Below are 24,275 nucleotides of genomic sequence, written 5' to 3' on the forward strand. Positions count from 1 at the left end.
ATGGGAAGGTGTAGAGGTGGTGCTGGATAATACTGGTACTGCGCCTTTCGGGTTCATGATGGCCCCATAGATCAGATGCAAGAGGCTCATCACTTGATGGGGCTGTCAGTGGGTTTGGGGAAAAGGAGCATGGTGTGTAGGTGTGATTCTGGGATTATGGCTTTGCAGCTGGTGTGTGATGGTGCTATTCTTGGAACTGGCAGAACAAACAGGTACCACATCTCCTCCTACTCGGGAAGAGACTATTTGGGAAGAGACTCTGGCTTCCATGCAGCATAGACAGCTGTGGCTTTGTGAGTTACTGTTCATCAGAGATGAAAGAGTCGAATCTCGCTTCATTTCTGGCCCAGTTATGTAGAAATGTCCAGCTTTTCCATTGTGATATTAATTTGATCCTTGGGTGAGTAAGAGTGTGGCCGGCTGAGTAGAATTACATGGGATGGGAATATGACAATCAGCAGGCTACGGTTATTACTGAATATGAGTGATTTATATTGCGTTCACCAGCCTGCACTTCTGTCTATTAAGGCGTGTGGATTAGCTTTATTTTCCATAGGTCTTTCGAGTAAATGGTTCTACTCAGACAGCAGCTGGGACAAGGAGCAGAGTTAGGATTTAACAGCCTTTGACTGGAGTTTATACCTTCCTGATCTTGGAGCTCTGAGTTCTTAACTGTAACGGTAGGTGGCACTGCTCTGTGCATCTCAAATCTCGGAGGCAGCTTCACCCACTCCTCCCTTGCCACCTTCGGCTTTCAGCAGCGAACAGTTCCCCTTGACAACGCTTTACGGTGGGGAAGGGGGGCTGAGCTCAGATCCCATAGTGCTTGATGTCTTAGAAATACCTTAGTCAACCCCCCAAGAGAGCCTGATGTTCTGTGAATAGAGTAACCACCTCAATCCCTGGTGTGCTGAGCGCTCCCAATGCCTCTTGACATCACTGGGTGCTCAGCACCTCATAGGCAGGGCCGCCTAGAGGATGCCGGGGGCCTGGGGTCTTTGGCAATGGGGGGCCCCCGCTTCGGCGGTAATTCCCCAAATGTAGGACCTGGTCCTCCTGGTCATTGGTACCACCCCACTGCCTTTGACGGGAGCAGCATTGCCTCCTTGTCTTCCTTCCTGAGACTAGCAGGGCCTCACTCTCCTTAGCTGAGGGTGAATAAGGCACCCAGCAAAGACCTCTGAGCAGTCCCATGCCCTTGCAATCAGCCGAAAGGCCTGTTGGGAGTCGAGAGAGGGAGGGTTTTACAGGCCCCGGGGCTCAGAGCAGAGTGCTCATGGCACAGATCAGGGGCCCTCACGTATGTTCGATACTGACATCAGAATTCCACAGATGGCTGTAACCTTGGACACCTGCCCCCTTTATTTTTGTCTAGAGTTCTCTGTTTGCTGGGAGAGGAGGTGGGGGAAGCTGGGCTGGAATACTTTCCCCGCCATCTGCCTTAAGGCATCAGACTCGTGAGCTGGCACCATTAATTTCTGATCTCAGCCAAACCTTGTTAATAGAGAACATTCCTGATGAACTGAAGGCAGTTCATGTTCCATAGACTCTGTGGAGGTGGGGAGGTGGCTGTGCATGCAGGGGATGAAAAGAGAGGCTCTGACAGTCCTCTGTGTGGTTTTATTTTAAGCTGCTGATCGCTCCGAGTAACTGTTTCTTTATGCAGGGAAGTCAGAGGTGAGAATCATTTATTTGCACACTCTGGACTCGAGGGCTTAGATGTTACTGCAGCTGGGGCTAGATGCTGATCTCACTCGCTCCAGTGTAGGTCCGGTGACATCAGTGGAGTTGCTCTGGATTTACATGGGATATGTGAACTCAGGATCCAGCCCTTTTATCATGGTGTAGCAGAGTCCTGAGTAATGGGTGTCAGTGGTGTTTGCTGGCAGTTTCCCACTCTCTTCCTTCCCAGCATGCCTTTGCCTGGCACTTGTGTAGCTGGTACGAGAGTCCTCTGTGCTCTTAATTAGCCCTGGGTCTAGAGTTCAGATCCCAGCTCTGCTGACTGACCTTGGGCAAGCCACCTACCAACCCTGCCTGAGTCTCCTTCGCAGCCTGCAAAGGGAGCTAATGCTACTTTTTGCTGATGGGGTTAATCAGAGAAATAGTCTGTAAAGTGCTCAGTGCTGTTAAAGGGAGAGGGTGGTCATGATCCACATCACACCACAGGTCATGCATGTGAGGGAGCACTCCTTGCTGTGTCAGCAGGGTGTTTGCAGTGGAGGAAGAGGAGACATATCTGGGAATCAGGAGAGCACCAACTGGCCATGCTGCTGCTGTGTTGAAGGATTAATGTCGAGGACCAGGCCCTTGTGTCTCTGTCAGCCTGCCACCTGGGGGCGAGGGAATTCTGGCTGGACTTATCCCAGGCTGCCCAGGGAGGTTCTGTGCAGCTGCGGAGAGGTGGGATGCTATTTGTTCCGGGTGTTCCTTTTGAGTGACTGTCTCCCCGACAGGATGCTCATCAGGATTACCAGCCCTTATGATACCTGTAGAATGTTCTGATCAGCTGCTGACTGTCACGTGACCACGTCATGTCCTTTGCATGGGCTCTTCTCTTCCCGTTCTGTTTTCTCCCGCCCTCTGAATGGAAATCTCTATCCATGCTATGGCCCAGCTTGGATATCGGCACAAGTGGGCACAGCTCCATTGACTTTAAGGGAGTTGCACCTGCTTACGCCAGCGGTGAATTGAATAAATAATAATACGTTGCCTTTTCATGGCACTTTCAATCCAAGGATCATTTGGTCTGATATGTTTCGTTCACAGTCTAGCTACAAAAATACATGGCTAGAGTCATGCCAGCTCCCCTCAAACTGTACCGAAAAGAGCCTTAGATTTGCAGAATGACAGCGAAGAAGGAAATCTGGGTCTAGGCGTAACAAAGTTTTGCTTAATTGCTGTTTTACTCTCTGTTGTGCCTGGCCTTTGGAGGGGTGTCAGGATTCCTGGCTCCTGTTTAGGGTCTGCCACCAGCTTGTGTGACCTTGGGCAGATCACACAGGTCAATATATCAAAAATGGCTACTGATTTTTGAAGTTCCCAATTTGGGCCTCCCGTCACTGAAGCAATGGGTGCCATTGCTTTTGAAAATCATGCCCGAGGTTCTGAATTGGGTACCTGAGAACCAAGGCAGGTGGGATCTGGGGCTACTTGATCATTTGAGCCATAGTCCGCTAGGCCTCATCTTGCTCTTGCTAAAGTCACCAGAAGCTTTGACTGAATTCAGGGAGAGCAGGAGCAAGTCCCTCGTGTGTTCGTTTAGTAATGTGTAAAGTCGGGTATAATCCCCACACCCTACCAAGGGGGCTGCAAAACTTACTAGGTGTTAGTGAAAGGTTTGCAGAGTCTCTGGTAAAAGAGGATGTGATCTAGAAATGCAAAGTGTTGTCTGCTCTGAGAGAGATCTGCTATGTGCTGGCTTGCTGATCCTTGTCTGTCGAGTGATCTGCTTCTTAGTGCTGGTTTAGAGAGAGTTTGACAAATCCTGATTCTCCCCCTTACTCAGGGAACAGCCACATGTGCAACCCCCACTCCCCCGATCAAAGGAAGGGCTTTTTGTTCTCTTTATTTAAACAAGCCAAGCCGCCTCCCTGGGAAGAGGGAGCTGCCATTGAACTCTAGCCTGTGGGAAGGTTTAAAAGGCATGAAGTGAAGCGCAAGCCTCTCTCCTGCTTGTACATCAAAACCAACCCAAACAGTTTTTCTTGAAGCTTCCTCCTCCTCCTCCTTCCTCCGCTTCTCTCCCTGCACTTGCTCTCCCACTAACGATTCCTGCGCAGAGTTTAATCTCCAAGCCAATTCTTCTGGCTGAGTTGAAATGAAAAGGCAGAGACAGGCCCACAAGAGCATGAAAGGGACTCACTAAAACAGTGGACTCCATTTCAACTGGGGTCTGAGAATCTGGACAGCCCAGGCCGAAGCTTGTTTCGAAAGCCAAATCCATTTTTCTGTAGCCCCTGTGCCATTGCTTAAAGCAGGTAGAACGCGGCTCTCTCTGGTGCTTGCTGCCAATTGCTGCAGGCTCAGAACACCCTGGTACTGGGCCTGTTGGGGGGAGAGATGCTTGTGTCTCCGCACCCACTAGGATTTTTTGCAGTGGCTTGTACTCTAGCTAGTTTCAGACTTGTATGAGGATCCATGCAGGCATTTAAATAGCTATTTCTGGGAGTTCTCCCTCCACCGAGGTGCCTTTGGAGCCTGCAATGCATGTTGACATCCATCATTTTTACACAAATGAATTCAAAGTTCTGAGATCAGCCATCCCCACCCCTAATTACCAACCCCCATGTCTCGGCTCTAGTGGGTCATGCATGTTGCTTAGAGAGAGGCTGTGGTCTTGGGTGTTGCTCTTTCTCTTTGGTCACTAGTGTCTATACATCCGGGCACAGAGCGCAATAAAGATTCTGCAGCATCATACACAGCAATAAAGCACCATTCAGGAGCACGATACATCTGCAGGTAAACGTTTTATTTCCGACGGAACTGCTTAATCTGTAGAGAAGAAGCCGCCGTCTTGTAAATCTGCTGCCACTACACCGAGTGAATTCCTCTGTGAAAATCGCTGTGTAGTTATTCTGGACACTTCACAGAGCAGTTCGCCATGTCACTGGTGCAGTGAAGCGATGGACCTTGTTTAGATCCCAATTACTGGGAACGAGGCTTGGAGTAGCACAGATGGTAAGCCTGGGATGACCTTTCCAATGGGAAAAGCCTCTTTGTTTTGTCTCCCGTGATTCAGAACTCACTGGGTTAAGACATCCCTACTGACCTAAAATCTTTGGCACAAATTCACCTCTGCCACAACTCCAGTGAAGTCAATACAGTTCCAGCGGGACGAGTTTGGCCCCATATAGCCCATCAACTTCAGTGTCCTCTGGATCAGGCCCATGCCCACCAATGCTGCCTCCGTCCATTCTACTCCTCTGTCCCAGCTGGGGGGTGGCTCCAGTGTTTCTGCTGAGGCAAGCCAAGGGCCTGACTTCCTGAGGGGCCTGACATCCACAGCACCCATTGGCTTCAGTAGGAATTGGGGGAGCTCAGGTTGTCCATGTCTGCACCTTGCACAGCCAGCCAGTTCTCTTTGCTGCCTTGGGCCAACACCAGCTGGAAGTCGGCCCTGAATGGATAGAATTTAAAGAGCAACAAGTATGTCAGGCTTGACAGATGGTGGAAGTTGCAGCACATTCACTTAAATGACTTGTCCAAGGCCTTGCAAGAGAACCTGTGGCAGAGGCAGGAAGACACAACAGGTCTGTCTTGACTCTCACTCCTCTGCCTTCCTCAGAGGATGGCCTCGTGGCTAAGTGCAGCATTTGCCTCTGGCCTTAAATAAGAAGAGGAAGCAGTGTCTCAGCCTATGAAGGGCTCTGTGAGGGGGTGTGTGGGGTGCATCCTATGGGCAGATCCCCTCGGGTACCATGTGGTATACTCTGTTTATTTCTCTTGGGCTGGGTCATTGCACTGCATAGGGACTAGGGGAAAACTCTGTGGCTGGACTTGGGAAGCTTCCCTGTAATTGTGTGTGTGTGTGTGTTTGGTAGGGGAGAAAGGGAGGCTGGGAAGTTATTTGTCCCCTGCAGAACTGGCCTGGCAGGGAGATCCATGCTGATCTCAGGTTGGCCAAGGCCCATCCCATCTGGGTAGGGGCATTTTGCCACCACAGCCTGGCCCATAATCAATGTGGTTCTTGCAGAAGCTGGGCTCCCTGCAGGATGATTTTCTCTTCCACGCAGCACCCCTAACGGAATGAAGGGGAAAGCATGTGACTTGATGCTAATGGGAATCAGCACAAACTTTTATCAGCAACAGTTAGTGGGTGTCAGGGGTGTGTGTGGGGGGGTATAGGAGAGGGAGCATAATCCTGTTTCTTCATCTGCCTTCCCAGCCCTCCTTGGCCAGCAGCTCCCACACCCTATGGAGCACCCTCGCCAGTGCTGCAGCCCAGGACCTGCCCCACCCGGCAGCATGCCCCTCTCTCTCAGGTGCTAGCCAGGCAAATGCCTGGGAATATTTCTTTGCAGCAGCCCCTGTTTGCATTGGAAGGATCTTGGGCTCTAAAAGAGATCAAGGTGCCACTAAAGCATGTTTCCTCATTCTACCCGTCTGTCCCCTCCTGCACCGTGTGCAAACGGTCTGTAGGGCTGTGCCCATTGAGCCGTGGGAGCCCTTGGTGTGTTTCTGCGTGGCTGGCACAGTTGGTCAGAACTCTAAGCTCTTGTCCTGGCAGGGCAGCTGCAGATGTGCTGTTTAAGCACCAAAGCACCCTCTTTCCCCCCCCACCCCGCCCCATCCCTGGGGAAGTTTTCGGTGAGTCATGATGCTGCTTCCCTCCCGTGTTTGGCCAGAGCTGTGGTGCTGGAGGCACTCCAGTCTCTGGGTTTTACGCCTCTGCTTCCAGATTTCTCCCTGATCCTGGGAAGATGAGAAATTAGTGCTAATTGATCTAATTCTGGAAGTGTCAGGTTTCCATGTGAGGGAAGCTGCTGGCTGAATACATTTCTAAGGGGGAGGGCAGCCCAGCAGGGGATACTGAGCCTACTTAGACCCTGTCCTGCAGACTGCCAGGACCTCAGTGTAGGATGATGTGAACCCTCCTGGGTCCAAAGGGAGCGTTCCCGTTGATTTCACTGAGGGCAGGCTTTGTCCCAGTGACCCCCAAAGCAGCTGTAGTGATTTGTCATGAAAAGGGGTCACTGGGGAACGAACCAAGGAATGAATTCAGCACTGGAAGCATGAGTCTCCTTCACTTGAGTTCAAGGGATAACTCCATCACCTGGTAGGTGTAGGAGACTCTTATCCTCTGTGGACCAGCCAGGAGAAGGTGATACCACAGACATGCACTGAGTAGTGGGGTACACAGAGACACAAGAGAATGATTGGGGCAGTTGAGAGGCAGGATGGCCCAGGGATTAGGCCTCTAGTCTCAGACTTGGGAGAACTGCAGTCAGTTCCTGTTCTGCCACAGACTTCCTGTGTGACCTTGGGCAAGCAGCTCAACCACTTGGTGCCTCGGTTTCCCCTCTGTAAAAAGAGGGTAGTAGAATTTTTCTACTTCTCAGGAGTACAGTGAGGACAACTACATAGAAGACGGGGGGGGGGCCCTCAGGATTCTGCGGTTATGGGGGTGGATAAATACCACAGACGCACTTGCCTTATGAGATTTGAACAACTCACTGCCCCCTCTTTGTGCCTCCATTTTCTCATCTGTAAAATGGCTATGCCAACCCCTACACCCTTTTGCAAAGCACTTTGAGCTCTAGGAATGGAAAATGCCATAGAAGAGCTGAGTGCTGTTAAAGTGCCATTGGGATCAATTTTCTAGCACCGATAACGTCCCCTCTAACCTTGATGGCTGGAGTCTGGCATTTCTGGTGTCAGTAAATGATAGCAATAAAAGTGAGACCTTCTAGTCCATGCAGAATGGAGGTTAAATTGTGCCTGGAATGAGGGATGGCTGATGTATGTGGCTCGTACGCACCTCCCACCACAAGTTACTGTCATCTCATGCCTTCCACACCTGGGCAGCAGAGGGGGCGCCTGGAACTGGCAGAGCTATCTCAAACAGAAAACAAATGGAAAGAAGAAACGGTTGATTTGTGTGTGAGGCTGGGTCACTGCTCCGCTGAGGCAATGGCTGAAGTCTGAGGGCAGGCCCGTACTGGGGGTTGTTGTACCAGTGTAGCTACATGGGCGTGTAAATATGTCGCACCAGGGTAAGCGGTTCCAGTGCGAGCCTTGAATTACACCTGTGCTGTGAGTCTACGCTCCTGTGTGCTGTAGTTAAGCTGACCTAAGCCTTGGTGCAGATGTGGCGATGTTTACAGAAGAAGTCTTCCATTGACCTAGCTGCTCTCCTTTGCATCCAAACAGCAGGAGGGCCCCAGACGGGAACTTGTGCGGCTAGCCAGTGCCGCTGCTGGTGCCGCAGGGTCCGTGCAGCTGCTTTTCATGCCCTAGCGCGAGCCCCACTAACACAAGTCTGTCTATCCAAGCTGAGGGGCTCACAGTGTGGACTGACGCCATGTGCCACAAGCCTGAGTCACAGTGAGGCTTTACCATTAACAATACATAAATAACTCCAGTAGCAAACACGGCAGAAGGGGTTTTGTATGATTAAAACCAAGGTGCTTTGTTTCAGCGCCCCCAATAATTAGTTGCAATAGCCCAGAGAGCCACACGATTAATTTTCTTAGCCAACCTCCATCTGATTTCCTAAGATCAAGTGTCATTTAAGATGTGAAATGCTCTCTAGGGGGTGGGATTATACTCTGCTCTCGATTTTATTCTCTGTGCTGTGGTAGTGCCCGGAGGCTTCGATGGAGATCAAGACCCCCTGGTGCTAGGTGCTGTACAGATGCAGAAATAGACAAGACCAGCAAGGCAAGGTGAAATGACTTGCCCAAGGGTCACACAGCACATCAGTGGCTGAGCGGGGAACAGAAGCCAAATCTCCTGACTCATAGTCTAGTGAACAATCCGCTGGAGCAGGATATTCCAGGTAGGGCTGATAGCACTGCCTGCTAAGGTTCTCTGACACTTCCCATGATAAGACCCTGGTTTTGGTTTTTTATAACTTTGCCAGATTTTAATCATTTGGGCTGAAATTTTCCATGCCAAGTGTCTGCCTCAGGCTGATCATTATTTTTTTGGTTTGTTTTTAATTTCTGCCCAAATGGTTCAGCTGCTCTTGAGAGGAAAAAAATGCATCGTTTTCCCCATGTTTAAAAAAAAAATGCTGGTGACTCTCTTTGAAGAGCTCTCACACCTTCATGCTTTGGAGCAGCGACTCGACACTTGGTAGGCGGGTGCTTTGTGTCATGCGTGTGTCTTTTGCTGTCCCTGTGAAAATCCACCCACATTTGGCTGTTATAAAATCTGTGGGGAGGAAAAATCCCACTTCTCACATGCTCAGTACAGATTTCTTAGATTTGCTCTGAAGATTCCATCTGCGCTGGGCTTTTTCCAGCCTGGGGCTGAGCAGGACTTTCCCTGCAATCGCAGCTCTGGGCTGCCACAGGCCACACCTTGCTTCAGGTTCATTGGTACAGACATACCCCAAAATGTCACACTAAGTACTCTGGAAAAAATCAGGTCCTAAGTGTCTCAGTTTAGCCACCCCAAAATTAGCGGATACTTTTGACCTTAATCTGGGTCTCAGTTCCCCATCAGTAAAATGAGGATAATACCACCCCTCACGTCAGAGGGGTGCTGTGAAAACAACTCCATTCATGTTTGCGAAGCACTCGGCTGTTACAGCTCTGAGCTCCAAAGGAAAGTCTGGGAGGACGCTAACAATTCTATCCTCAGAGCAGTGTTTGACTAGTGTGCCATAAATAAGACCTGGGACCGCACAGTGGAAAAACAAAATATTGAATCGCTGAGCACCATCCATCCAGGACACTAAGGGAAAGAACCTGTAGAAAAAATAGCACGTGATACATGACATTAAAGACTATCAAAGAGCACACACAAGGGGACTGAATTAAGGTTACACAAGCAACCTTAATTCTAGCATTTCCTAACTTCTGAGGGTTTGACTTGGCAACCATATTGTCCTTTTAGTGTAGGATTTTTGTGTGTAATTTCAAGTAGGTCCAGTCACCACTTGTAAAACCACTGGGATGGCAGTTGTATGTGGCTACCAAGGGTATCACAGGTGTTGCAAACTACAAATGCTCTAGCCAGCCTTTTTACCTGGTGGAGACAAGACCTTAGATCTAACTGGCCTCTTCCCTCTCTAGCTGTGCTGATGTTAACCAGGCTGAAAACTTTCCATGCAGCACGCCAGGCAGGTTGGAAATGAAAGTGAGGGCAAAGGTGAGACAGAGACGGTTATTGGTTTGAAAGAGAAGGCCTTAATTAGCGGTGTGTGTATGCTTGATCCCTTGCAGAAGGATTGGGAGTTTAGTCAACTTTCCCTCTTGCATATGGCCCGTTGTGAAGTCTTGCCCCCCTCCCTCTCCGTGGTCTTCAGATGGCGGAGGATGGCCCCTTTAAGAAAAAAAGCAAAATCCAGTGGAATTCATTTCCTCTGACTTCTCTCCCAGCAAACCCGTGTCCACATCATCGCCCGGCAGTTCCGACACCAGCGTGCTGCTGGGGTGTCTTGATGTCGTTCTGATCTGTAAAGTGCCTGGGGGCCTGTGTGCATCTTTCCAAAGCATTTGGAGCGAACGGAAATGCAAAGAGCCAAGAAAAACAATTGATTAACGCCTTGTCTCTGAGCTGCATAGTTCAGTACCAAAGTGGGAGCTGCTCAGCACCCTGGGGCTGCTGCTCCGGTGGCCTGGGGCTGGCTGCCAATCAGCTGGTCCGCGGATGGCCCTGCGCCCCCATCAGCTGTTGAGTGGGGATGCCCCACTACTTGCTCCTCTCTGCCCCTCTCCCCCCACTGCCCTTAAGGCAGGAGGGGGCAGAAAGGAATGAGTGGTGAGCAGGAGGCACTCGGGGAGGGGCTATCAGGGGAGGGGGCGGAGCTGATGTGGGGCACCCACCAGCAAAATCAAAAGTCAGCGCCTATGTACAGTACGAGGAGAGAATCTGCATGGCTTGCAACAGCTGGGGGAAGGATGGATGGGTGGCTCCAGCACAGGGCTTCAGGAGGCCTGGGCCCTGATTCGGCAAGGTGCTTAAGCACATGCCTGACTTTAAGCATGTGAGTATCCCTGTTAACAACAATAGGACATGTCCCAGCTGGTGCCCCTGCTGAGCCCCACAATGCCAGGGGGGTCTCAGCATTTCTGAAAAGCCAATGCTTGGTGTCTCCTGTTAGAGATGCTCACAAAATGTAGCCTTCCCCTCTGTGTGTCTCCTTTTCCCCATGGGTGAAAGGGGGGTGACACTGCCCTACTTCACAGGGCATTGTGAGGCTTCATGAATTAACCAAGCCATGGTCGTGTTGGTGTGGGGCAGTGGAGACCAGAGAAGACCCTGGACCTCATCAACACAGGGTTTGTTGGCTCTTCCACCCGGCGATATGGCTGCTTCTTTGAGCTGGCACCTGATCAAATGATTTTGCAAGCTGTGTGAGAAGGCACAAAGCCCCCCCGAAGAGACTTTATTTAGATGACGAAGAGGCTGAAAACTGCCTCCTGTAGCAACTCTGTGAAGTTTCAGGAATACGAATTCAGCCTCAGAACGGTTAGCTGGGCTCTAGAAGCTTTGCCCGGGGGGGCTGGGAATGTGAAGTTTAATTATTTTGTCGATCGGGAGCTCGCATATTACAGAACTTGTCTTTCCCTCCCACTTCTAGCCTTTTTCTCTGTCTCTGTTTCTTTTTGTCTCGCTGGTGCGCACAGTTCCCCTTTTCCAGTAAAAGGAGCAACCGAGTAATTGAAATGGAACACTAGCAAGGATTTTTTAATCTGAAAGTTGGCATTAATTAGTCAGGTCAGGTATAATTAGCTTCCTTGTCTGTCACTGCCTCTCCCTGACTAGGTGATGACTTGCTTTGTATCCCAGCGTTTACTAACTCGAAATCATCCTTAGTCATGGAGGTTTTGCTGGGCCTGGGTGTGAATTGATGAAAGTGCTTGCAGATCTTTGGGGGCACGAGCTGAAGGGTCAGGTTCTGCCTACTCCAGTGACTGGAATCAGCAAGAGTTTTACCAATGTGGCCCAGCCTCCTCTTGTATGCTGGGAGTTGGGTATGCTTACAGAGCTAGAGGAATAATGACTCAGAGCTTGGTGCTTCCCTGGTCTGCAGCCCCTTAAATGACTGACTAACCCATTAGTCAGCCTGGTAAGTGGCAACACGATGCCAGGTTGACTTGCTCCCAGGTAGAACGGTAAGGTTCGGATTTTAGAATCTGAGTGGATTCGGGTCCCAAGGGACCCGTGGGCCTGGTTCTGCCTGGCTTTGCCCCTTGTGCCATCACGTACACCCATGCTGCAGGGGCGTGAGACCCCGCTGGTAGCATTTGATGCGGCCCACTCAGCGCAGGTGATGAGCCCCAGGGGTGAGACAGAGGGGAATGGGGCGCAGCGCAATGGTGGGGTCTTGGCTTCTCATGCTGTAGTGCCTATTTGTCTACAAAACTGGAGAGCGAGTCCAAGCAGTAGCCATGACTTCTCCTGCCCACCCAGATTGACATTAGCATTACCACAGTGCCTAGGAGCCCCAGTCATGAACCGAGACCCCCCTGTGCAGTGCATTGCACAAACCCAGAACACGCATCCCCTGAGCTGCTTGTGCTGGTGGGTGAGGTGCAGGCCCAGATCCTCAGCTGGTGCCCATTTGCATTATTGACTCCACTGTCTTCAGGAGAGCTGGGCCCTTTTACATCAGCTCAGCCTCTTGATGCTTTCAGGACCATGTGCCTGTCCCAGCCCCTCCTAGGTGGCAGGCTGAGCTCCCTGCTGTTGGCAGCCTTGGCAGGCATCCCAGGAGGATGAATGGAACTGAATCGTGACTGGCTCTGGTCCATAGGGCTGGATGCTGAGGAACCACAAAGGCTTTTTATTTGCTTGATTAGGGACTCGTCCCCGCCCCACACGCTCCCTGGGGCAGATAGTTTTCTGCACGCTCACTCCCAGCTCAGCTGTGCTGCCGAACCTGCATCTTTCTCCCTCTCTCACTGTCCTCAAGATGCAGTCATGCATCTGACGAAGTGGATATTCACCCACGAAAGCTCATGCTCCAAAACGTCTGTTAGTCTATAAGGTGCCGCAGGATTCTTTGCTGCTTTTGCTGTCCTCAAGTGGCACTTAGCTGGCTGAAGGAGGAAGGCACCTCAGAGGAGCATGTGTCTGGGCAAGATTGGGGTGGGTGTGATGCACAGTCCCTGCTCAGCAGAAGCAAAGGGAGATCTCCACCCAGTGATTTCCCGGGGAGCTGGTGGGATGTGCGGGGAAGCTGCCACTGCTGGAACCAGTGGGTTAGGGACAGGGCTCGACTCTCCACTGCTTGGCTTTGCTGGGTCAAAGTGGGCGCTAGACCCCTTTACCAGTGACTTGCACCGGCTTGGCACTTGTGAGGGGCTTCTGCCATGGTGCGGTCCCGCAGGCTGGCTCTGTAAGCAGAGGGCTAGCAGAAATGGAGCCTGCGTGCTCTCCAGCTGGGGGTCTGGATAAAGTCAGTGCAAGGGGCGGGGATTGACTGGAATGGCCATCATGTTGCTCAGATCACAAATGCAAGGAGACCCCACTCAGCAACAGCATCTAACTCTACGCTCTGTGTCAGCCCCTCTGCCTGCGTCCCTTTGCTGGACGTGTCCCTTTCCATGCTACCTTTTCCAGTTCCCGGTTGCCGCCCGGAATGGGCATCAGGGATGAGAGAGGCGATCTGAAAGCCAGAGCATTGCCCACGCAGTGTGCATTTGCGTGGGAGTGCAGTGAGCAGCAGCCGCAGAGGAGTACTGTGCCGGGTGGGCTGTGGGAAGGAGGGATGGAAGAGCGAGTTTAGCAGCTGCTTGAAAACCAGATTTTTCACCCAGAGGTCATCTGGTGTGGGGCAGGGCATGCTCACAGGCAGATCCAGGCCTTCAGATGGGGTGGCTGTGCCAGGGGAACAAAAGCATTTTCCTCCTCCGCAGGGTGAACTAGCGTTTGCTTTACGAGGGCTTGTGCCTTTTTTTACAGGCAGCAGCTGTGATCCCTTGTGTCCTGGTGCCAAGCGGCAGTGGCGAGACTGTTTAGTTTTCAGGTATTCCCCTGCCCCCCACAGAAAAGGGGATGGGTGTGTGGCTACAAGGCCCCCGACTCTGATTCTTCCCGAGCTTCTCCCTGCACTCGGACATTCCTGGTGTAAAAGCCACTGGAGAATCAGGATGATGTAACTTGGGGAAGGACACCAGAGCTCTCCACTCCCACATACAGCCTGGAAGCAAGGATCCGGAGGGGAATGGTCCCTGCCTGAAAAAGCTTGCAGTCTAACGAGGCCGAGCAAGCTGCGCAGGGAAGCCATAGCTACGTTGTCAAGAATGGAGTGTGCAACTTGGGGAGCATGACAGATGTTTGGCGTCTGTGCATTTCTGCCATGCTTTTGGATTCAATTTGTTTTTCCATGTGTCTCCTCGTTCCTCTCCCCTCCCGCATCCTACAGGACAAGCTGGAGCTGAGCCTGCAGGGGGGTCCTCAAATCAGAGCCTCGCATCCCCTCGTTTCAGGGAGTTCAGCCACCCTTTGGGGTCCAGGGTTGTTCCAAAGTTGGAAGGGGGATGACAGCCCAGGAGATTCCCTGCCATTGAAGCCTAACCTAACCCTAGCCCTGGTTTGGCCTCTTAACCCAAGCCCAAATCTGATCAAGGTCCCAGCGCCACCCATTAGTTCCATCTCTAGTGCAGCCCTCCCAAGCAGATCCCTGCTGATGCCGCCGTGGCAGAGAGAACCGCCCCCAGAGACTCCCAATCCTGCTGTTTTCGTTCCGCGAGGGGTGCGCTGTGTCGGTGCCTAGTCTGGGCATCAGGGCTGGCTCCAGCGTTTGTGCTGCCCCAAGCAGCAGGGGGGTGGGGGGAAGCCACGATTGGCAGCAGCTCTACCCCGCCGCTTCATCCTTCGGCAGCAATTCGGTGGCAGGTCCTTCCCTCGTGGAGAGGGACTGAGGGACGCGCCGCGGAATTACCGCCGAGGAGCCGGACGTGCCACCCTACTCCATTGGCCACCCCAAGCACCTGCTTGCTCTGCTGGTGCCTGGAGCTGGCCCTCCTGGGCATGTTTGGCTGGTGCCTCTTCATCCTTCCCCCTACATGTGGCAAGCTGCCCAGTGCCACCTAGGTTCCAGGGCTGCCGTCCCTCTCGTGCCGGCTCTTTAGGAGACACGTGTGTGCCTCGGCAGCAGCGTAACTGCAGCCAGCAAGCGGTTCTCTTTGGCTGGCGAGTGACTGCTCACATGGCGCGTGATCCATGGCTGGTGAGGGAGGGCCGAGTGAGCCCTTTCTCTGCATGGTGTCGGCAGCCTGAGCTGGCCTTGTCCTCTGATCCTGCAATCCCGATGCGGGCATTGTCCCCACAGGAGCCAGCTTTGACTAGGGCTGCGAGATCAGGGCCTGCTGGCTTGACTCTGATGCTAAAGGAAAGGGAACACGGCCTTATCTGAGCACTGGCAGTCCCTAGACAACACAGCAGCCAGCAGAGGGAAGGCTAGCTTGCTCCTGAGTGGTAATGAGCAGAGGAAATGCAGTTCTCTCAGAGCTCTCTGCTCTTGGAGTCATGCTACCCATCTCCTTCGGTGCCATGCCGGGGGTTAGATCAGCTTTCATCTTGACCCAGGCGTGAACCAATGAGGGGCTGTGTGAGAGCCGAGTCCCAGGGGTGAGGCTGGGCTGCGTCTGGCTCTGCACCCGCACCCGTGGTGAAGTCTCCTTTGAAGGGAGTTCAGAGCAGAGGAGGAGGTGCAGAGCTGAGCCAGGGGAAAATGCTCCTGTTGGCCGGCCCCTCCACCTGCAGAGAGGAGCAGGAATTGTTCTGTTGTCAACCAGGCCCTCCTCCAGGTCCTTCCTTTTCCCTAGGAGCAGAGGCTAGGCCCTGAAGATCTCACCCCCCTCTTATATCCTCCTGCCTTTTCCCCTCCCTTCCAATCCACCTTCTGGAGGCAACTCCCTTTGGATCCCACCCAGGGGCCAGACTCCAATCTCATTTACACTGGGATGTGTCATCCTGGAGCAGGAACTCCATTGGCATTCGTGGAGTGACTCTGGATTTACGCTAATAAAGGCCCCAAACCTCTGGTAAGAGGAGGTGTCACTAGAAAGGGATACAACGTAGCTTCCCAGTTATAAGCAGCTTCCCAGCCCCAGTTGGGCTAGAAGCAATGGGTAGGGTGGAGATCTTGACATCTGATATCCTGCCTCAGGCCTGATCTGCACTACAAAGTTAGGTCGACCTAAATCGATTTGTCTCCAGCTCGCGGTGCATGCGTTTCTGCCTAAATTGCTTTCCTGCTGATGTAAGCCCCCCGTTTCAGTGAAGCAATAACACCACCTCTCCAAATGACTTCTGTCGACGCGGTGCAAGTGCAGATGCTGCTTTACTTGTGTCCATCCTAAAAGTCCTCCAGTAGCTGTCCCCCAATGCCCTGCATCATGGGATGGAAGGACCGGCTTTGTGTGTACTTGACCCCTGGTTCCTAGCAAATCCCTGGGCGAATTGCTGGTGTCTCACAGAAGCCCTGTGAAAATGTCCCACGAGGCTCACGCCAGCCAGTGGCATGGGGCATGCTGGAAAACCTACCATGGTGCACGGCTTTTTCCATTGACACAGCCACTTGTGAGTACACACAGCACTGATGTAAGCAGCCAAGCGGGCATGCACCCGAGCAATAGACAACAGTCAGCGGCTGCACACTGATGCAACGTGAATCGACCGAACATTGTAGTGTAGACGTGGCCTCAGATTGCAGCTTACTGGGCTTTGGTCAAAAAAGAAGAGGGTGTGATTATTTTTCCTCCTGCACTGTTACCATGTCAGTTTCTCTCTCTCTCTGTGTCCCCTCTTCCCTTTCTTGTCACGCACAGACACTCCTGTTTAGGATTACTGGCTTTTCCCACCTTCCCTCAGAAGCTCAATAAATGCGGAATGATTATAGCTTTTTACCTCTCTTTCTCACAAAGATTATTTTAAAAAAATTCTATACCTGCCCTTGGCTGGGTCCTGCAGTACTCCCATCCCCTCGGAGGGAAATGGGGGCCCAGGTGGGGTGTCTGGGCAGTGGGAAGGGAGGTCAGAGGAATGTAATTGCATGTCTATAGCATCGTCTCCACATGGGTCGTCAGCAGGGTTTGGACCTACGATCTCCAGCACCCATACACAAATACTGGCTGGCTGGGGGGCTGGCTTGAAGTTGATCATGTGAGCAACACTGGCCTTTCTGCTCAGTGTTGTTAATCTGCTTTTGGCTTTTCCCCAGGGCCTCAACCCCGTGTCGTACTGCATGGATGTGCAGTAAAACCCAAGGGTGCCCTGCCTGGTTCTGGAATATGCACGCTGGAAATTGAATAACCCCTTAGCTGACCCTGAACCCAGCCCCACTCCCTCTGTCGTGTCCAGGATCTTCCTGAATGCTCTGAGACACCCCTTTGCTGCCTTGCCCCAGGGATAGTGTTGGACCTGCTGCTTTTTACGATGGGGAAATGGAGCAGAGGTTGTGAGGCAGACTCCAGTGCCCCCCTTTTGGCCCGAGTCCCCTTGCACCGTCAGATATGCACTAAGAGTCTGGTGAAAGGGAGGCTCTTTGGCTGTCTGGACATCAGCCATGTCCCCTGCCTCCTCACCCTGAGGGAGCAGAGCAGCGTGAGGGGCAAGGGTGGGAGCTGGGCACAGCTCCGTTCAGGCTGGTGGAAGCAGGCAGGCAACACACTCGTGTGCATGGCTGCCGAACCAACTGTTCCCTCCTTAGACGCAGCAGGTGGGCGGAACAATCCAGGCATCTGTGGCTGACGAGTTGGGATTTAATGTGTTGTGACAATTCCCAGTGTCGCTGGTGGCTTCGTTGGCTGGGCTGGAAGGGGGAGAGGGGAGAGGTTGGGGGAGACAGGAGCTCCTCACAGAGGACTCGCGAAAGCCCTGGGTGGAGGTGGGGCAGTGACTCAGAGTAGCTTCTCCCACAGTGACATGAGTGCGGGCTAGTGTACAGGGCTACTGGCCGATTGGGTAGGACTGTGTGCCACAAGGCAATGGCCAGGCCGTCGCGACCTGTGTCCGGGGTTCCCTGTCTGCTCGGCTGTCTGGAGAGAGGGGGTCCCCAACACACTTTTCTTTAACCCAGGAAGGGCTAGGCCAAGAACCACAGTGCTAATAGCTTCCTTATGGAAAGAAGCCCCCCTGCTCGTGCTTTGCCCTGAGGTGTCCGTTCGTCTCCAGGGTGTGTCCTTGTCTTCCCCGCTGCCCCCACCATGAGCAGGCCCCACCCTCCCCAGAGAGCTCTAGCCGTGGGATTGCTTGTAACTTCCAGTTGTTCCATAGCAAGGGATGCAAATTCATGCGGTAAACCCTGGTGACGGACTCCCATGGCAAGGGGTTGGGGGGGGGCCTGAGGCTGGGCAGTTCTAGGCCAAAGTGTTGAGGTAACTGCTGGTAAACCAGCCTGCTGCTTTTGCCCTTGGGGACCTTGGTGTTGCAATTGTCTCCTGGAAGTTAGAAGCATTTTTCATGCGTTGCCCAGGAGATTCCTGCCTGGCTGCCCGTACCCTGCGTCGGCAAGGTTTGGGGACTGATACCAAGGACCGGGATGAATTGTGCTTGTGCGCACTGTCAGGGAAGATACACAACACGGCTATAAATATCTGGGTTCTCAGCCTTAGTGCGAGGAGTCCTTGGCAGTGTTCATCTGATGGCATAAACTATTTCTAGGCACGAAGGGGAGGCCGGGTAACTGAAATGGCCCAGCTGCTGCAATGCAGGCGGGGGCTGCGTGCCCAGAGGATTCCCTCCGGTCTCTGGCCGATGGCCGTTGAAGGCACGCAGGGCCCCTCGACAAAGCACCGGAAGTTGGGAGAGCGGTGCAGGTCGCTTTCGATCCCTGTGTCTGAAGCGCCTGGTGTGGATGGAGCTGGGCAGGGTCCCAGCATTTGGTTGCTATGGGAGCTTAGCAAGGAGGCAGGGTTGGCATGGCTGTAGCCACAGAGCAGCAAGGTCTAGGCTGGGGCATCAAAATAAAGAGGCTCTCTGCTGCCTGAATGAGCTGGGAGCCTGGGACTTCATTCCTCCCTCGAGCCTGGCATGCCTAGGTCATTGCTGTGACTCTGTCTGTGCTGTCTGGGACAATTCCTCTGCCACCCCCAGCTCCTTTGCGGTGCCTTGGTGGGCCCAGCCACGGCTCCCTCCTATGCTCTCTCCATCCTGCGGGTGCCCTGCTCACTCCTGTTTCTGTCCCCCTTCGCTACAGGCGCTGGACATGGATGCTGAGGATGACCCCTTGTTGCAAGACGCTTGGCTCGAGGAGGAGGAGGAGGTTGCCTTTGGCCCCTGGAAGAGGAGTGAGGGTCCCCAGCTGTGTGGCAAATGCCAGTGGAATCCCAGGCCGCTGCCAACAATGCTGTCGGTGTCTGGCTTTTGGAACGTGCTTGGCTGGGTCTTCACCAACCCATGCTGCGCCGGTGTTATCCTCTTCCTGGGCTGTGCCATCCCCGCCGCCCTGGCCATCGTCATGTTCCTACACTACCCTACCCTGGATATCGACATCTCCTACAACGCCTTTGAGATCAGGAACCACGAGTCCTCGCAGCGCTTCGATGCGCTCACCCTGGCCCTCAAGTCCCAGTTCGGCTCGTGGGGCCGGAACCGCCGGGACCTGGCCGATTTCACCTCGGAGACCCTGCAGAGGCTGCTCTTTGAGCAGCTGCAGCAGCTCCACCCCAACGCCTCTCGGCTGGGCAGTGGGGCCAGACCAAAGCGCAGTGTGGTGCTTCCCACGGGAGGAGAGAGGACTAGCCCTGCTGGGCTCGAGGCCTGGCGGAGCCCGGTGAACCAAACCTCCCGCCTCGCCCGGGGCGCTCCGCACTGGGACTACTCCAGCACCTACGTCAGCGCCAACACCCAGACACACGCCCACTGGCGCATCGAACTCATTTTCCTGGCCCGAGGGGACGCCGAGAACAACATCTTCACCTCCGAGCGCCTGCTCACCATCCATGAGATAGAGCGGAAGATCATGGACCACCCCCGCTTCCGGGAGTTCTGCTGGAAGCCCCACGAGGTCCTGAAGGATCTTCCTTTGGGCTCCTACTCCTACTGCTCCCCTCCCAGCTCCCTCATGACATACTTCTTCCCCACCGAACGAGGAGGCAAGATCTACTACGATGGCATGGGGCAGGACCTGGCTGACATCCAAGGTGAGCCTGGGAAGGTGGGTGGACTTGGACTGAGGCGTGTCCCGGATCCGGGTCTCCTTGTATGGCTGGACAGCGCCTATGTTGTGGGCCCGGCCAGATTAGATACAGTAGTGCTGATATCCATCCACCCTGGGAAGGCTTGGCTGGACTGAGGAATGGGGAGCTCAGGGTTTTAGGGAGGGGGCTCTCCCTTTGCCTTTCCAGCCAGGCTCAGGGGTTATGCCCCTGGAGTTTTCCCACCCTGGCCTTGTGGGTTTGTCACTGGATCAGCGAAACCGACTCTGAATTTGCCCTCTCGTCCCTGTTTCAAGACTTAGTACCAGTCTTCATGCCATGGAGATGGGGACCTGGCAGAAGCCCTGCACGCTGAGCAAGGACCCTGGGTCTGAGTCTTTTCGGCCTGATCCTCTGCCGCCCTGCCCCTTGTATTGTCACGAACGCCAATGCAAAGCGGGTGCCCTTCTGCTGTAATTGCACCGGTGTCAATGGCAGTGCGAGGTGCTGAGCGGTGGGGAATCAGGCCCTTTGTCCCCTCGATCTGCCCAATCCCCAAGTCAGACCGTGGGCCCTGGACCCGCTGCTAGCGATTATCATAGCGCCTAGGAATCCCAGTCAGAGACCAGGGGCCCTCTGCGCTAGGCCCTGTACAGACAATCATTTTGCCTTGGAGAATCTCCTGTCTATGACTCCGTCTACACGTGGAGCTGGGGGCGGGGGTGATTCCCAGCTCACGTAGACGTGCTCGCGCTGTAGTGTAGCTGCATGAGCCCGGGGAGCAAGGGCTAGCAGCCCAGAGTACCAGCCCGCCTGGACCCCCTAGGTATGTGCTCGGGCTGGCTAGCCCAGGCCTGCTACCTGTGGCTGCAGCCCCTCCTGCAGGGGGGGTTTCAAGGTAGCTGGAAGTGAATCACTGCTAGTCCGTGGGAGGGATGTGGTTGTGGGAAGCAGCTTCCATCTGTCTCCCAGGCATATGCTGCGGATTGAAAGCCAGCCAGAGCAGCATACAGGGAGCAGGCACGTGATTTACTCCATCTGCTCCATTGCGAGCAGCAGCTCTGCTACCCGTTACCTGCTCCAAAATAGGCCCTTGGTCCTTGCTGCTGGACTCATCCGTGAATTCCAGGTTGCAATTTGTGACTCAGAGCCACCCGGCTCGATTCGTTGCAGTGCCCTGGAAGAAATGTGCTCTCCATGCTGTAGGACTCTGTTTTCCAGCATGCATGGGAATCCCAGCCCCTCACCTGAGTTGGGTGGAGCAGGAGCCGCACACTTTTTTCGCCACAGCAACCCTACGATCAATGGTGGCCTTTGGCCTGCGTGATATATGATGCTGCATAGCGTCCCACTCTGGCTAGTGCATCCCACCCTATAGGATACCACTCCTGGCTTCCCTATCCTGATCCCGTGGGGCTGCAGCAGAGGCAAGATTCCCTAATGACCCTGCCCCCAATCTCCCACGGGGAATGTTTGGCTCCATCTTCCTGTTGTGGGCCTCTCAGATTGCTGCACTCAGGAGCCTCTGGGTAACAGGGCCTGGGGTTTCTGAGCTCCAGGCCACCAGTTCAGAGCAGCTGTGGCTGATACTGGTGTGGTCACCCCTTAGCTCTGAGCACAGGTGACATGGGGAGCAAAGCAACCGTGTGGAGACAGGATGGCTGTCACAGCCGTGAGCCCTCTTGTTGGCCTATTCCCTTCTCAGGCCGGGTTGTCCAGGTGGCTCTCTGGCCAGGAGAGCAGAGGATGGGAGAGATCCCACTGACCTGGTTGCTCTCTGATGAGAGAGAGGGCGAGAGCGCATGGGGCTCTGTCGGCGTCAGGCTGGCGCCATACGCCGTGCCCAGCCGGAAGAACTTGACCTAAAGGGTTCTGTGGTGGTCTCTCCCTCAGGGTCCCTGGAGTTGGCCATGACCCACCCCGAGTTCTACTGGTATGTGGATGAGGGGCTGTCGGCAGAGAACATGAAGAGCTCCCTCCTCCGCAGCGAGATCCTTTTCGGGGCCCCTCTGCCCAACTATTACTCAGTGGAGGACAGGTGGGACGAGCAGCGCAGCAAGTTTCAGAGCTTCGTGGTCACCTACGTGGCCATGCTGGCCAAGCAGTCCACCAGGTGAGGCAGGAGGACCCTGCACGGAGCAGGTGACTTACTATCCAGCCTGCAGAGGAGGAGATTGTCTGTCACTTACATTAGAGGAGCAGCTGGTGTGTTAGGTGCATGAGGGGTTAATCCGGCTTCCGTCAGCTGTTACGCTTTGTACTGGTGCTGGGGGGGCGAGGCTCTAAGGTGCCAGGCAGCCACGCTCCCGTGAACCCTGCTGGGGTAAGTCCAATTAGGAGGCTCTCCTCGTCGTTGGAATGAGGAGTGCAGGATTTGGCAGAGTGGCTTGGACCATAGGCCAGCCTGGGTGGTCTCCTCCCTGCAGAACGCCCTTGCCACAGGTGCTGGAGCATGTGGCAATGAATGGGTCACACCCTTCCTCTTTGCTTTAATACCTCCTGACCCCAGCAACGTGTACAAGACCATGCAAGGACCTAATGCTTCAGGCCAGTGCTAGCTGGCGTGGGGTTCGGCTTGTGAGCCCAGGGCAGCCGTTCCTGCGGACGAGCCAGGCAGAATTACTCCCCCACACAAAGGGTGTTCCAGTCTAGAGGGCCGGATTCTACTCTCATCTGCCAGGGTGTCAGTCAGGAGTAGCTGCAATGGATGGCCTGGTATACCAGTATAAAGGTGCCTCACATCAGTACACCTTAGTCCCCTTCCCATACGGGGGTAGCTCTTTATTCAGCTCTAACTGCATCCGCACTAGGGCACTTGTACGGTTTTAACTATACCAGTACAGTTACCATGGGACAACGTGTGAGGGGGGAGGCGGGGGGGGGAAGGCCTGAGTCTGGGGGCTCCTGGGGGTAGGCACAGATGCAGCTGACAGCAGAACCCGGCGCTAGGTGAGGCTGTCCTTGCAGGTCCTGGTTCAGTCAGGTGGAGGTGTATACAGATACATCGGGCTGTCACTTGCATCCATCCTGCACCACGGGCTTCGGTAGAGTTGCCCCTGTTCACACCTGAAGGGTCTGAATTTGGCCCTTGATGACGTACTGGCCTGTTAAAAGAGGTGGATAAGTCTAATTAAAGCCAGGGCTGGCTCCAGGGGTTTTGCCGCCCCAAGCAGTCCCCCTCCCCCCCCCCCCAAAAAAAAGCCGCGATCGCGATCTGCGGCAATTCAGCAGGAGGTCCTTTACTCCAAGCGGGAGTGAGAGACCCTCCACCGAATTGCCGCCGAATACCTGAAAGTGCCGCCCCATCCAGTGTTGCCGCCCCAAGCACCTGCTTGATAAGCTGGTGCCTGGAGCCGGCCCTGATTAAAGCTAACAATTTAAGGACCTGACTCTCCACTTGCTCCTGGTGTCAGGCTGGAGGAAGACGACTAAGCCTAGCAGAGCCAGCGAGTGTTACCCAGAGCAGGATTTCCCTCTGTAAACGGGAGCTTGCCTCCCTGGTGTTCTGTGCTGCTGGGAGCCACCTGGTCAGATCTGGGCTTTGTTCTGTGCCTGCTCCAGCACCTGGAGCGGGAACCTCATCTGACCAGTATGGAGGAGTGGTCCCAGGGAACCAGATGGCCAGGCAGTGGCTTGGAAGAGGGCTTTCCAGCAGGCCACCTGCCTGTGTCATGTGTAACTTCTCGTTCTCCAGCCATCTGCTGCTCTGGATCTTGGTACTCCTGACCTGTGGGGACTCTGATCTTCATCAGCCAAGTGAAATCCAGCCAGTGCGGGTCAGCTCTGAAATTCCTCTGATTACAGGGCAGGGGAAGGATTGCAGTTATGGGGAGCGGGGAGGGGAATAGGGATGTAGGTGCATATAAGCCTTTAAAAAGGCTGGATTACGGGCATGCTTCTGCGGTGCAGGGCTATTGTATTCCTGGTTTTGATTATCTTGGATTATCTCTGCTCAGACCCAGCTGCCAGCAGCAGAGGCTGGTAAATCATGCCGCGGTTCACAGGCCCGAGCTCTGCCTGCACCCTCTAGTTATTACATCTGCGCTTAATATAATAAGCAGTGATTTAAGATTCCAGATGGGAATGGCTTTGGAAGCTTCCGGAGCTGTTTGCTGACAGCGAGAACTCTATTAACACCTCTGACCGCAATACACCAGCGGAATTTTAAAAATATGCGACCTGCTCTCCTGATGCAAACCTCGGCCACCCCTCCTTGCAATCTGACTTGATCCGGTCGCACAGTGGCTTCCCGGGTGCTTCGCACGCATGACCTCCCTCTGGTTTTGGAGGAGATGCATGTGGTTCGATCCTCCGGCCTTGCTCACTGTATATTTTCCTCTGTGCCTTCTCCCTCACTCTCCCCACCCCAGCAAAGTGCAGGTGCTGTATGGTGGGACGGATTTATTTGACTATGAAGTGAGGAGGACTTTCAGTAACGACATGCTGCTGGCCTTCATCAGCAGTAGCTGCATAGCGGTCTTGGTCTATATCCTCACCTCTTGCTCGGGTAGG

The 24,275-nt window shown here is 53.9% G+C and overlaps 1 protein-coding gene across 2 annotated transcripts in view; it reads left to right on the forward strand.

Moving 5' to 3' along the window:
- DISP3 (dispatched RND transporter family member 3) overlaps window positions 1-24,275 on the forward strand; it is a 58,667-nt gene that overhangs the window by 7,916 nt on the left and 26,476 nt on the right. For both annotated transcript variants that reach the window (XM_050931878.1, XM_050931879.1), the window contains exons 2-4: window positions 18,824-19,769; window positions 21,657-21,876; window positions 24,134-24,270. In XM_050931878.1, coding sequence (XP_050787835.1) covers window positions 18,824-19,769; window positions 21,657-21,876; window positions 24,134-24,270 — 1,303 coding nt within the window. The remainder of the gene's footprint in view (window positions 1-18,823; window positions 19,770-21,656; window positions 21,877-24,133; window positions 24,271-24,275) is intronic.

The sequence above is a fragment of the Gopherus flavomarginatus genome, chromosome 21, assembly GCF_025201925.1.
Source record: "Gopherus flavomarginatus isolate rGopFla2 chromosome 21, rGopFla2.mat.asm, whole genome shotgun sequence".
NCBI lineage: Eukaryota > Metazoa > Chordata > Testudines > Testudinidae > Gopherus > Gopherus flavomarginatus.